This window comes from Balaenoptera musculus, chromosome 6, assembly GCF_009873245.2.
Source record: "Balaenoptera musculus isolate JJ_BM4_2016_0621 chromosome 6, mBalMus1.pri.v3, whole genome shotgun sequence".
Lineage (NCBI taxonomy): Eukaryota > Metazoa > Chordata > Mammalia > Artiodactyla > Balaenopteridae > Balaenoptera > Balaenoptera musculus.
In genome coordinates this window covers 9,639,383-9,653,406 of record NC_045790.1, presented here as the reverse complement: position 1 = coordinate 9,653,406, position 14,024 = coordinate 9,639,383, and the positions used below count along the sequence as shown (strand labels likewise).

Genomic DNA, 14,024 nt, shown 5'->3' with positions numbered 1-14,024 from the left:
CTGGTAGGAGAAAGGCACAGAGATGCATGGGGTTGACAAGGCTATTCCATTTTCCTAGACTGTAGCATGCCTATATGAGAGTAGCAGCAGATAAAGATGCAAAGGTAGTTGGGGGAGAACTCTAAACACCTCTATAATAAATCTTGAAAAACTTTTGAACAGAATAGTGGCATGACTAGAGATGTACATTAGGAATATTAATCAGACATTAGAGGGAGCAGAGTGTCAGTCACAGGCTTTGCAGTAATTTGGAAGAGGAGTTACCACAGGGGGCTGTAGTAGCCATTGAGCTGCAGCTGAAACGGGGCCTCTGGGTCTTAGCAGCTACCATATCCCGTCAAATCTAAGAGGGCTTTGATTGTATGACACACCTTTAGTTTATGTACGGGGTGGGCGTGGGGGGAGGGAGGACATTGCCAGTCAATTTTCAGACACCACCAGTTATAAGGTGTACCTGATTTTAGAGATTATAATGATGAGGAAATGTGCATCATAAAATCGGTGAAATAGAGTAAATTGCATGGGCACAGGGAAAAGAAGGGGTACGCAAGAAAGAAAGGAGAGAGTTGAGAAAATGAAAGAGGGTGGGGGTGATGAGATCAAAGACACACGTGGAGAAGTAGACCTTGAAGAGGAGAATGCATCTGCCTCTGCCATGAGACGAAGAGAAGAATGTGCAGTGACTCAGAGACGTGCAGAAGTTGAGACGCTAAAAACATTACGCAAACTCATATTTAATAACCTCCATCTTGGTAAAAGAGGAGGCAAGGGCATCTGCAAAAAGAATGACGGTAGTGGGTTTGAGGGCTTGGGACTTCAGAGTGGAAAGGTTTCGGGTAAGTGGGGCACTAAAGATGGAGTATGAAAGACAGTTGGCTAGAAGGACAAAGAGCATTCCCAACAGAAATGAGGGGCCCAGTTAAGGTTGAAAAGCACAGATTTATAAAGAAACCAATTGGCCCTATTTTATGACTTTGTCCAGAAACACTTGGTACCCTGAGAGAAGGATGGAAGAAAACAAGTGGAAGGTGCTTTCTGCAGGGTGGGAGATTGGCTGGATAGGTATGGTGGAAGGACAGAAAAGCTGAATAATCAGAATTTCTCCTAAGAGATACAGTTGATTCGGCTTGCCATGGAGTTCAGGCTGAGAAATGAGAGGTGAGGCCAGAAGAAGAGTAATAGATGAACAGATTTTTAAAGTTGGAGTAGGGTTTTAAAGGATTCGAGATTATAAAGAAGGTGAAGAACAAATTATTTTGAAGAGGTGGAGTAGGTGAGTAGAAGGTTGCTTGGGGAGTTTCAGAATTTCAGATCATAGGGTGGAGTATTGAAGATATGTTATCGTTCTAAAACACAGACAGGAGTATATCTCTGTGTGGCCTGAAAACCTCCATTTCAGGGTGAAGTCTATACTACTCATAGAACAGTCAGGGCTCATCACAGGCTGGCCCCATCCTACTCTTCCAGACTAGCGTCTCCTCATTGCTTCCCCATATTCTAACCACACTGAACTCTTCTCTATGCCCAGAATCCTCAAGGCTTTTGTCTACCTTTTGCCTTTGCTCATGCTCTTTCCCTTGCATGAAATGTTCTTCCTCCTCTCCTCTGCCTTGCAAACTCCTGTTCATCTTCAAGACCTGACTCAGATGGCACTTCCTCTGCCAGGTCATTCAGCAGCACTGAGCACACCTTCGTCTGTCTGAACTCTGCTCTGTTCAGACATCCTATGGAATTTTATCACAAGTGTATTGATTTATATGTGTCTTCAGTAGATTATAAACTCCTTGAAGTCAGAAACTAATTCTCTTCTTTACCCACAGTGGATGCATATAACATTAGGTACTTAATATCTGCTTTTGTTGTCTTTGTTGCTGAATTTTAAATGAATGAGCTAATCCAGTGCTTCTCAAACATTAACGTGCATTCGAATCACCTGGAGATCTTGTTAACATTCGGATTCTGATTTAGTCTGAAGTGGGGTCTGGGATTCTGCCTTTCTAACAAGCTGCCAGGTGATGCCCATGATGCTGGTTAATGGAAACTAATCCAGAGTGTCTTTGCCCAAATAAATAGCAGAAGTGGAGTAAAGATAAAGGTCAATAGGAATGTGGAAGTGGAGCAGAGATTGGAAGAACTCTCAGTATGAACACGGAAGCCCTAAAAATGATAGCAGAATGTCATGTGGGAAGAGATGCTTAAATCTTGGACTTAAGCAGGAGACCATTTGTGGAGGGTGGTGGTTGACAAGACTGGATGATATAGTTCTATCGCTTATATTTTAGAAAAGGAAAGGCTGTTTGGTGATGGCAGCTGCTGTGTCAGGACTACAGTGAAGGATGGTCTCATGGAGAGGGCTTCAGGGGAGAGGAGTGGCATTGCAGAAGGCGGGTTTGGGGATTCACAGGAAGGGTTAGGGGCCTCCAGTGTTTATTCGCCGTAGAATGGCATTTTCACCAGTGCAGACAGAGGGTGAAGGAATGGGAAAGCTGCTTTCTGGGGGAAGGGAAGCCCCTGAGGAGATGGGAGGTACTAGAATTTGACAAGGAATCATTTCCTGATCTTAAGTTTCCAGGTTCAAAGCACAGAAATTCACTTTCTCTTTTTTGTCTTTTATATATTTATTTATTTATTTATTTATATTTTATTTTTGGCTGCGTTGGGTCTTCGTTGCTGCACGCGGGCTTTCTCTAGTTGTGGCGAGCGGGGGCTACTCATTGCGGTGGCTCCTCTTGTTGCGGAGCACGGGCTCTAGGCGCGCGGGCTTCAGTAATTGTGGCACGCAGGCTTAGTTGCTCTGCGGCATGTGGGAACTTCCCGGACCAGGGCTCGAACCCGTGTCCCCTGCACTGGCAGGCAGATTCTTAACCACTCTGCCACCAGGGAAGTCCACTTTTTTTTTTTTTTTAACTCATAGATGACAGAACAGGTAGTACTAATAAGCATTCTGTTCCCACATATAGTCTCAGATCTGATAATGCTAGGGATGGGTTGAGTAAGCCTAATTTCTTTAAGTACTATTGTATAGAAGTAATATATGCTTTTTTTAACATAGGGGAAAAGGCAAAAATAAATTTAGAAATGTTTAAATTTCCTCCTACTAATCCCCTTCTCCCACAAGGAGGTAATCAAGCTTGATGTGTACCCTTCCAGCTTTTATCCATGCAAACTTAAGTACACATAGACAGGTATTTTTCAAATTTCTTAACAGTACTTTTACATGCACATTATTCTACAGATTGCTTTTCTCACTTAGGACTGTGTCGTAAACATCTCTCCAGGCCAATGGATAGTTTTTCTAGTCATTTTTAAATAGCTATGTATAAATATAGATGTCCCATAATTTGTTCTGTCATTCTCCTACTGATTGGACAGTTGGGTAATTTCCAACTTTTGCTACTACAAACATGACATGCAAAGAGAGTCCTATTGTTACCAGTGCCTTAATAACAGAACTCTGTGATTTCAACCAGCCACCCATATCACAAGTAACTTTTTTTTCAAGGACATCTTTTAATGAAGCCTAGCAGTGACCAGACCCGTACTATCCAATATAGAAGCCACTAGTCACATGGAGCTACTTAAATTTAAGTTTACTAAAATTAAATCAAATTTAAAATTCCCTTCCTCAGCCACATCAGCTCCATTTCAAGTGCTCAGCAGCCACATGTGAGGAGTGGCCACCCTGTTGGGCAGTACAGAACAGACCATTTCCATCCTCACAGAAAATTCCATTGGACAGGCTGGACCAAACACTCTAATGTTACATCCTAAAGAAGAACATCTTTTTCAGTGGGCTGGTGTTTTAAGGAGAGCACAGTTTTTAAAAGTACAAACTTTGTGTCTTAATTGGTTGCCTCTGCAGTTACTTCAATGAGAATCAATACCCAGATGAAGCAAAGAGAGAAGAAATTGCAAATGCTTGCAACGCAGTTATACAGAAGCCAGGTAAGGCAGCAAGCACTGCTTGGCTCTGTGCTGGAGCTCTCGGCTCAGGTCATCATTTGGGACCTAAGTCTCTTCCTCTCCCAACGGGGTGCTCTTGGGTCCATTCCTGCCATCCTCCTGTGGATGGCCACTACCCTGTCCTGTTCAGACAGTGCTTCCTAGGGGGTGACCACGCTGCCCCAGATCAGACTTCACGTGCGAATTCCCAGCGAACGTCCTCGCTTGAGATACGCAACCTCAGAATTATTTTTTGTGAAGACTGTAGATTTCTTTTTCCAAAAATACAGCATAAATATACCAATTTCAAAACAGTTTTAAAGTTTGGCATACTTAAGCAAGGTTAGTGAATGAAATTAGTAAGATAGGGTGTGGTGTTATTTTTTTGGTTTTTTTACAGCTGTTGAAAATTGTATAATTCTGTATTCCTGCTTGAAGAAAGAATTTTTTGGAGTTGGCTTCTTTCTCCTTCCTACATCAGGATGACTTCTTAGGTGGGAAAAGATGTAGGGTAATTCCATTCTGAAGTCCTGTTGTTCCTGTGCAAGTCCACAGAGCCCCTGAAGCACTCATACATCTTTCCTTCCAAGTGCTAAAGTGCTCTTTCATGTTTTACAGGGTTTTTTTTTTAACCAGAAAGCGTTCTCAGTTAAGATGATCCAGTTGATCTCCATTTGGCCAGTTAATTGGATTGGCTTAAAGGCTATATATATCAACACAAAAGTATCACTGTTTTATAATAATTAAATACTAATTTATCCCCCCCTTAGTTAGAAGCCAGACTTTTAATAATCTAAAACCTACAAGCTCAGCTACAATGATACCTGTACCCTTATTTTACACAAGCCAAAAAGTCCCAGCCCTGAAGCTGTGCTGGAACTCAAACTCTTCCTGGAAAATACTTTACCCCCCTTACCATCAAGGGCCTAACCTGTTTTCTGGTTTCTCCACCCAGTGTGGATTAAAAGCTGAAACAGAAAAGGATAAGGGAGGAGGGAAAGGTACAAGGTGGTTGCCATGTTGGTAAACATGGTGCTATCCATAAAACGTCACATTTGACAGCAAAGAAGATAATACATTTAAAATACAGTTTGAATTGTGCTATGTGTTCCAGCATAGTTACAATTACGGCTGGTCATAGTGATCTTAATCTTCAAGAAAACACAGCAGGAAACTAGGTAATATAAGGCCTTAAAGATGTAAATAAACTTCATCTATCTGGAAACTTGATAAAGAATAACATATTCATCTAGAATGATGCTGATCAAATGAAGCCTTCATATACAATCATGTGAACTTTGAACCCTAGCGGACCGAATTCTTTAATGTAATATTTAATATTGGAATTCCCTAATATTGTGTGGTTTTCTGAATTCAAGCATTTTGTGTTATTAGTTGCTATTTGCATGTTTATTTATATGTTTATTCATTCAGTAATTGAGTCTATACATAGTACTAGCTCATGCTAAAAAATTACTTCTATATCTGTTATTCTGGCAAGAAATGCAATCAAAAGAACGTTTTAAAAAAGAAGAGAAGTAACCCTTAAAACTAGTCTCAGATATAGATTATCTGAATTTTATTGCATGCATTCACAGGCAAAAAACTGTCAGATCTGGAACGAGTTACCTCCCTGAAAGTATATAATTGGTTTGCTAACAGACGGAAGGAGATCAAGAGGAGAGCCAACATCGGTAATGTACCAGAGAGGCTGCTGTCTCCTTTGAGGCAATTACGGCCGTTGTGTTTAGTTCCATTTAGAACTGCAGGTCTAAATGATCCTACCTCTTAAGCCTAATGAGACTTGCCCTTACGTTTTTCTTCATTGTAGTTTTAATAATGCAAAGTTAATATTAATCACACTATTTGTATTGTAATAAGAATGGCATTATTTCTGAAACTCATTGTTCTTAATATGCTAGAATCTAGAATGTCTCTGATCAGTTACTCCTGGGGTGCATATTAAAGATACTTGTAAGGGCTTGAGAGAGGGAGTGTGATACCCTTAGCATCTTCGTTATTACTGAGCTATGACCTAGATGTTAAGAAACATGTGATTAATAAAATTGGAATAAAAGAGTCTTAATATACAAGGAACCTAGTAAAAGGCGAGATTTTTTTTTTTTTTTTTAAAGAGAGAGCATTTAAGAAACATGAATTGATGAGATTGGGGTGGAGGGGTGGTTTTGAGCTTCTAAAATTGTATTTCATTTATAAACTTACTTCCTCTTCATCATTGCAATTCTCAAGTGCTTTATAGAACCCCAAGACAGGAGAGCTGTTTAATTAGTTGGTAAGTATTTATGAAGCACCTAACAGTCAGCCACTCAAATGTACACGCATAGCAGCAGGGGCTCCGGAATGGCAAACGTGTTCCTCCCCTGACCTCTGTGCCGCTGAGTTCCATCTGTCTGCAATTTAAAAGAAACAAAACATAGAGAGGAGTCTAGGTTTTTTGTTTAATTACATTCTAATTTCCTCAATACAAATTCAGTGTTTAGACCATTATGGCAATGTAACAGATAATTTAGGGATCTATTTGCTTTTTTCGAAGAAGCAGCAATCCTGGAGAGTCATGGGATAGATGTACAGAGTCCCGGAGGCCATTCCAACAGTGATGACGTCGACGGAAATGACTACTCAGAGCAGGTGAGCAGCGGAGGGGAGGCTGCCGGATACAGAGCGGGTGGGACGGTGTGACAACTCAATTCCATGGGTGTGTTTTGTACGGGGTGGGGGAGGGGAGGCAAGCGAATGTCCCTCCACTTGGCTCCTGTGTCTAGTTAGATTTTCGTGTAATTTGAAAGTGAATTTGTGAGAAATCGTTATTCACCCACATGGATTTATTGTCATGTAACAGGATACTTGGCAAGTACGCAATGGGGAGGAGGAGGAGGGAAGAAGTTCAGAGGGAGGCAGAGAAGCAGAGAAGGTAGAAGAAGAGAGGAGGATCTGATCCAGACAAGCAAGTTCCACCACCCACCACACACACACTCACTGCCCAAGAGACACTAGGGGCTGCGGGCAGCTGTGGCCCTGCCTGGACACGTTCGGACCAGCACACAGTAGAAGGGCCCGCCCGCTTCGGCCCCGGTGCCGTGGGAACCCTCGTGCCGAGATAGTGGTTCCTCCAGAGTCTCTGGCACATCGACACACACACCCTCTCATAAATGCATGTCTGCCCACCTCACCCTGACTTACTCTTCGTTGCTTAGGGGGAAAATATATTTAATTGTAGCCACTGGATGGAATAATTCAGTAACTAAGAATGTGGGAATTTTCCCCTCACAAATCTGTTGACAGAGTTCGTTAAATTTTTTATAGGATTTTAAACTCGTTCCATTTGGAATATGAAGAGAATGTACGGTCTCTTCTCCTAGGCCCCAGCAGGAAAACATTTGCTCTTTCCTATTTGATGTACACCTTTGCCTTGCCCCTCAGCCAGCTCTTTTAATAGAGTCCACTGTGTTCTCCCTTCTGCCGACCGCTTTGCAGCCCCTGTTTACCAGCTTGAGCATAGACACTGCCAGGGTACCGGCAATGCCATGCTGATCCCTATTTAAACTAAAGGCCAGCCTGTGCGAATGAGCACAGAATTTCCCTCTGAGGACTCCAAATCAGAGCTCCATGTTTCACTCAAGAGAATGTTCTGTGAGTCTTTCTAAGTGGAAACGTTCCTGTTAGTTTTTAGTCTACCAATGTAGGTGGATCACTTCCACCTTTTCTCCCAGATGCCCTAAGGGCAACACATGCCATGCTATTTTTCGCCCAAAGGGACTCACCCTTTCCAAAGCTTTTCGATGCAGAGTTTCCCTGAAGATGTGACAGGTGAGAAACTTACCCCTTATTTGTAACACCATCTTCAGCGCCTGACGAACATCCTGCAGTGCCAGTCTCCTTCACGGCTGTATTGTTTAACACATTGGCATTGCAGAAGGCGAGCTTCACGCTCCCTCCAAGTAAGACACCTGCACTTCCCTTGCCCGGCTCCCTTACAGCAGGAGAGCGCCAGGCGACATTTTCTCGCGAACCCATTTCCAGCAGTTATACTTTTGTCCTGTTGTAATTGAGAGTTTGGGGTTTGGGGGGTTTTTTTTGGTTTGTTTTTTACAAAAAAGCATTTTTTTTTTTTTTTTTTTACAAAAAAGCATTTTTATCCGTAAGGTGTTGGTGTCTGTAGTTTTGTCTAGTTTTCTCAGTTGAGTAGAGAGATACTAGGAATTCTGATAGTCTGTTTGTAAGAGCACCAATCCAGAATTTAAGCTCACTAGTTTGGCCCTCATTAACTAGTGCTGTATTTGTTGCAAACTTGGAATGGTCCAGGTTTGATCATCATCCCCAGCAATCTTTCTGATAGAAGGAAAAAATTCTCAGCAAGAAAAAAACATTTCAGTGCTTTTTATTTGTTGAATCATAAAAATGCCAACCAGAAGTCTCTGGACCTATATCCATTCAGTGTCTACTTAAATACATTTCACCTCTATTCTGTCATGACGCCCCCAACTCCGTTTTCTCCCACGAATGTTCTGCCTCCCCTTGCCCGCAGCATGCCTTTCTGTGAGCCAGAGAATTTTACCAGTGCACTATTAACATTTGTTTCTTATCTCTGCACATTTAGGATGACAGCACTAGCCATAGTGACCACCAAGACCCCATCTCATTAGCTGTGGAAATGGCAGCAGTCAACCACACTATCTTGGCATTGGCCCGACAAGGAGCCAACGAAATCAAGACAGAGGCCCTGGATGACGACTGATGAGGGAGGATTGGACACGAGAAGTTAACTTAGTTTAGACGTAGCACCTTAGCAGACTTTCCTCGGTCCTTAACATGTGTTCTTACAGTATAACTTGCAGTTTCTTGTATGTCAGTTAGCCGTTAGGGTCTTGTTCTGTGAAGATGGCATGGTGCCCTCAGCCTTTGCATATACTCTCTCAGTATTAATTCCCAGTAAATGATAACCAACCAACCAACCAACCAACCGACCAAACTTCCCTCTCCCAGCCCCCGAGGCTAGAAGATCCTGCTGCTCTGTCTTAGCATTCCAAGAAAGTGCTTCCAGGTATTTAGATAGCCCTCAGTTCTCAAATATTAGGCTGTGTGTAAAACCTTGGGTACCTTTAGATTCCTGTAACACTAGTCTGTACCCCTTTTCCTTCCCCGAGGCTGGTAGGATGCAAGCTGAGGTAGCGTGGCCTAGGCTGGACAGACGCCATTTGGGGAGTACCCACAGAGTAAAAGGGACACTAGAACCCCCACCTCAGTGTGGGAAGAATCGATTTCCAGCTGCAATAAGCCGTGCCTCATAATAGTCACACTGTGGCTAGATTATACTTCTTTGGGTGCTGTGCTAAGAATGTCAGTGGAAACACTCGATCTCAGATTTTGGTTGATGTTAACATGCCTGACACAGACATCCTTTCCTCTCACAAGCTGTGTGACTTACTTAAGTAGATAAAATACTGCCTCTGCCTTTGGGACCATGATTAAAACAAACAGAAAAATGACAAAAAACAAAAGTCATTTAAAAAAAAACAAACCCACAAAGCCCAGCTTGAGAGCATTGTGAAAAAACATGAGCTGAATGTCTAACGGATGTAAGTCCAGTTCTCAGAACCACTATACAGTACGTGGCACAGGTGCATGCCTGCCTGGAAAGGTGCTGGAGGTCGTCACGGAAGCTGCTTTGCCTCCTGTGTCCCCTTTCCCTGCTACCAAAAAAAGGCATTTCGAGGATGGAGCTAAGGTCAAAAGTGAGTGAATGAACTTCCAGTCTTTGTATCCATTAACTGAAGCCCCCTCAACATGAGAGGTTGATAGAGGACTTTATAGCGGGATTATGCTGACTGACTCTCACAAATGCAAATACTTTCCTAACTAGGAGCAGAAAAAAGCAGGGGACGTTTGCCACTTATGCCGTGGGTCTGCGAGATACAACAGGATGTGACTGCTTTGGTGTTCTCTTTACTCTGTCCTTGTAGAGGTGTGAAAAGCTATATTGCTACAGGCAATTTATTTAATAATTGGAAGCCATATTGATAATGGATGTGGTAATATTTGTAAAGTTTAATCTACTTTAAGCGGCAGTAACTAATGGAATTTTTTTCCTTGATCACATATGTAGCACTTTTGTTACTTTTTAAAGATATTTATATTTGATAAATCTTTTTTTCATTTTGAGAACTCAAAATACCAAACAGTGAACTTGAGTTATAAAGTCACCCTGTGATCACCTTGTCGTCCAGTAGCAAAATGATGAACTGTTCATGCGTCCAAGAAAATTACATCTGCTGGCCTTGTATGAAAATGATCTCTTGGCATCCCGATTAAAGGACACACTGTCACTGTGGGTAAGAGGAAACAGCCTTCAGTGTAGCAGCGTAGGGTGCGTCTGAAGGAGGCACAGCTGCTCTCTATTTCCTGCCTCGTTCCCTCTCTCCTTCCTACAGACAACGAAGCCTTGTTTAAAGGGGAATATGGGCCTGGCTGTTAAGCAGGGCTTCGTCTATTTATCCATTGCCTGAAAGTGATTCTAAGATTGAAGGAGAGTGCCATTTCCTTACCTCTTCACCCTTCCTCCCCCACCAAATGTTTTCAACTTAAAACCATTGAGAGAGAGAATGACTGGCCGCCTTCATTTCTCCTTTCCTCAGCAGTGAGTTTGAACATCCGCCAGCTTCTAGCTGGTCTCACTGCACCTAAGGCACACGCTGATGAGATCGCCTCCACTGTCTTTTCATCCTGCTTATGTCAGTGTGAGGAAGCCTTTGAGAGGCATGAAGGTGCCACCTTCTATGGGTCTGTGACTTTATAGAGCTACAGGCAGGGCCTGGGCCCGCTCTTGTCCTTGGATTTCAGGGGGAAAATGTATATATTTTTTTCCAGCTTCCAAGAATTGAAGTAAAATGGAGTAGCCTTTTCTGTTTAACTATATTACTTGAACCAACGAATTCAAGAGTAGCATTTGTTATTCTCAGGAATGATCGATCCCCCCACTCATTTTCTTTCTCGGTGTGTTTGACTTTTTATTTCTATTAGGAGACGGTGTTATCTTTCTTTCCTCTGATATTATTTAGAAAAAATACAACATATCTTTCCATTTCGGTGGAATTTTGTCTGCTTATTTTCAGTTGAATCAGAAAGAAAAGGAGAGAGAAAAATATACTGTCTGACAAGCCACATCCATGATTTATTGTAAGGAGATTATTATAATTGATAGCTTCTTTAAGATGGGATTGCTCGTATCATTTGTTCTTGCTGGTCCTTTTAAAGAAACAGACTCGAACTGTAAAGGCAGCTGCAGTTTCTAAAGAAACAGGGTGACTGCCAGAGAAGAGCTAAAAGGTTTCATTGATTTAAGACCTTGAAGGAAGGAAAGAAAGCTTCAAAGAGTAAAGGAGAGTATCCATGAAGGCAGTACCAGGTGCTTACCTGGAAATCTGGGAAAAGTGAAAGAATGTGTCTGCCAGTGCGGCACAGCATTGCCTTGGGTTCAGTAGGAACTGGAGGAAGGAGCCCTGCACGCGGAGTTCTTTGTTTGATTAAAGAAGACTGCCGGTCTGCTCTAACATCTACTGCTTTACATATAACTTGTGCTTTTTCCCCAGAAGTGAAAATTTAGTTCTCTGGGGCCTCGATTTAAATCTACCATTGGTTTTTTGTTTGTCATCAGGTTTAGCTCTGCTCTCTTCTCCGGGCTACCTTAGTTCTTACAGTGGCATATGGAGCTGCCACCGTCTAATTTGTAATATCTTTGGGGAGTAAATTTTTTTCTTAAGCTTTTTCAGGCTTAAGAGATGGTATTAAAATAGAAACCCTAAACTGCTCTCTTACTGAAGGGAAAATAGCCAGGCTCTTAAAACATCCCATTGTGTGCTTTTCGGTTTTTCTGTCCTCTTTTCTCACTTCCTGCTGTACTTTTTTCAGGCCCCCGAGGACTCTTTCAGGGGCTGCTCCTTCCCAGGTGAGGAAGACTAAACGTGTCAGGTGGGGAAACCTTGCAAGCAGTTCAGGTAACTTGTCTGTTATTCTTTTAAGACACTTTCATTGAATTATACTGTGGTCACATGGGTAAATTTCCTAGCCTTCTTAAAACACAGCCTTACAAAGGGACGCTTTAAAGGTGGACCATCCTAATGCCGTTTCTGCCCATCTCTTGAGAACCGTAACAGCAGATGAAGGCCAGGGAGGGCTACACAGTACACTCTGATCTGTGACCTTCCAGGACCCGTCAGTACCAAATAGACACTGTGGTTGGTCTCAGCAACGCCTGGAAGGCTGGAGCACCCCGAGGCAGTTTTCTTCACGGCCTCAGTCCTTTGGGTGGCCTCCCCCTGCCTGTGGAGCCTGTAGAGTTCCCACATGTTGTCGTTCGGTGGGTGGGCTCTCCCCCGCGTCTCAGTCCTTCACAGAAAGATCCTCGAACAGGAAGCCCCCTTTAAGCTCAGGCGCGGTGATCACCTAAAAGGACGTGAGGGAGGGAGCAGCCCCTCGTATGGGAGGATGCAAACCCAGTCCTCCGTCCTGTAGGTTTATCATGGCAGCAGTTGGTGACGAACAGCACCTTTACCTCAAAAGGGACAACTCGTGAAGAGCTAGTGATACAGTTGCTTCCGTTCTCCCTGTTTGGCCTGTGTCTTTACACACTTCCCTCTTGGATTTCAACCATCAGGCACCAAGTGTAAGTAACTAGACTTTCATTTCATCAGGAATCTACAGTCACATCCTCCCTGTCTGTGAACAACTCCTCTTCTCTTTTCCTCTGGGCTCCAAACCAAGGTCTCATCTTGAGCTGACTCCTTGCTGCAATTTTTTTATCCTCTGCAGCAGGCAGAGTAGGGGGGTGTGGTCCATCTCTTCACACAAACACCCCTTCCTGTCTTGCAGCCCAGCTTTTTGACCAGCTACATATTCCGCTGACCAGCTACTCTCTCTGCCCACAACAGTGGAAATAATCCCTTTTTCATAAATGATACCCCACCCCCGTCCTAAAAATGTGAACGTCAAGTCCTTCTCTCTCTTTGGTCTTAAGAAGGGTTTGGGTAGAAGCAGTCTTCCCATTTAACTCGTGGCTCTGCCTTTTAAAATTGCTGTTTGTCTCTTTTTGTTGTTGTTCAGAGAACCACCAGAGTATTTTTTTTCCCCAACAAGTCTCAACAGATTCTTAGGCAATAATTTTTCTTCTTATTGATGACCTTGTGCGCAGTAGCACTCTGCATTCAATAGTCCTGACCCTCTACTCGTGCGTTGGTTTTGTGTTAATCTCTGTGTGTGATTTAAATCTTATGTCACAGTGGTGATAGAGTTTGTCATTTTGTTGTTGTGATTATTAGTAATGTTTTACTACTGTATTCATTGGGGCTGCATTGAGACCAGCCAAATCCATTTATAGCTTTACTGAGCCGCGTTTGTTTGTCAAGATTTCCCAAGTGAACGTTGGGCACATTGACCAGCTCCCACTGGTGGTATCTCTGCAGGGCACAGGGGTGGGGTGGGGGTGGGGATGCAGGGGGGCAGGGCTAGGAGCTGCGTAAGACATTCCTTTTTGTGTGCTCTCTAAATAACAAGGATGTTTACTCAGGATTTGGGGATCAGTTGTTAGCCATATTGAATTTGGCAAACTGAGCTGCATGCCCTGGAAACCCTCTTCTGTTTCTTAATCTCCATATTGTCTGGTTGCCGTTACCTGGTAATACCTAAATTACCCAGTTTAAAGGTATCGCCCCATAATGAGAATGGGAGGTTTTCCCCGGGAGGCAACCGTGAATGCCCAGGTTATCCTGGAAGGATGGCCCTAACGGTGGTGTGCTGTCAAAGAAGGGGCCCTTTCTTTTCCTGTACTGCAGTCGCCTTCATGATAGGGTCTTCTTTTCAAAAGATGATAATCACTTAAGAGGAAAGATTTCCTTACTGCTCTCAAGAGAACTGCCGCACTAAGGTGGTGGGAAAGGCTTTTTAAACACATCAAGCCCATAAGTCCATTTTCCAGTCACAGAAACCCCTCTCACAAACAGGTTATACAAAAGGCTGTTCTTAATTCTCACAGGCTAAAAGTGATAAGCTACTACTCTTGCCGTCTTAGA

The 14,024-nt window shown here is 43.0% G+C and overlaps 1 protein-coding gene across 12 annotated transcripts in view; it reads left to right on the top strand.

The window, feature by feature from the left end:
- HMBOX1 (homeobox containing 1) overlaps positions 1-13,410 on the top strand; it is a 178,918-nt gene extending 165,508 nt beyond the window's left edge. For 2 of the 12 annotated variants that reach the window (XM_036855839.1, XM_036855836.1), the window contains 4 exons: positions 3,863-3,945; positions 5,541-5,636; positions 6,500-6,591; positions 8,561-9,508. In XM_036855839.1, the coding sequence (XP_036711734.1) occupies positions 3,863-3,945; positions 5,541-5,636; positions 6,500-6,591; positions 8,561-8,698 (409 nt within the window). In that variant the 3' untranslated portion in view covers positions 8,699-9,508. Of the gene's footprint in view, positions 1-3,862; positions 3,946-5,540; positions 5,637-6,496; positions 6,592-6,802; positions 6,908-8,560 lie in introns of all 12 variants that reach the window. The other 10 variants (XM_036855841.1, XM_036855838.1, XM_036855837.1 and 7 more) reach the window with 8 other exon arrangements.
- The last annotated feature ends 614 nt before the right edge of the window (positions 13,411-14,024 follow it).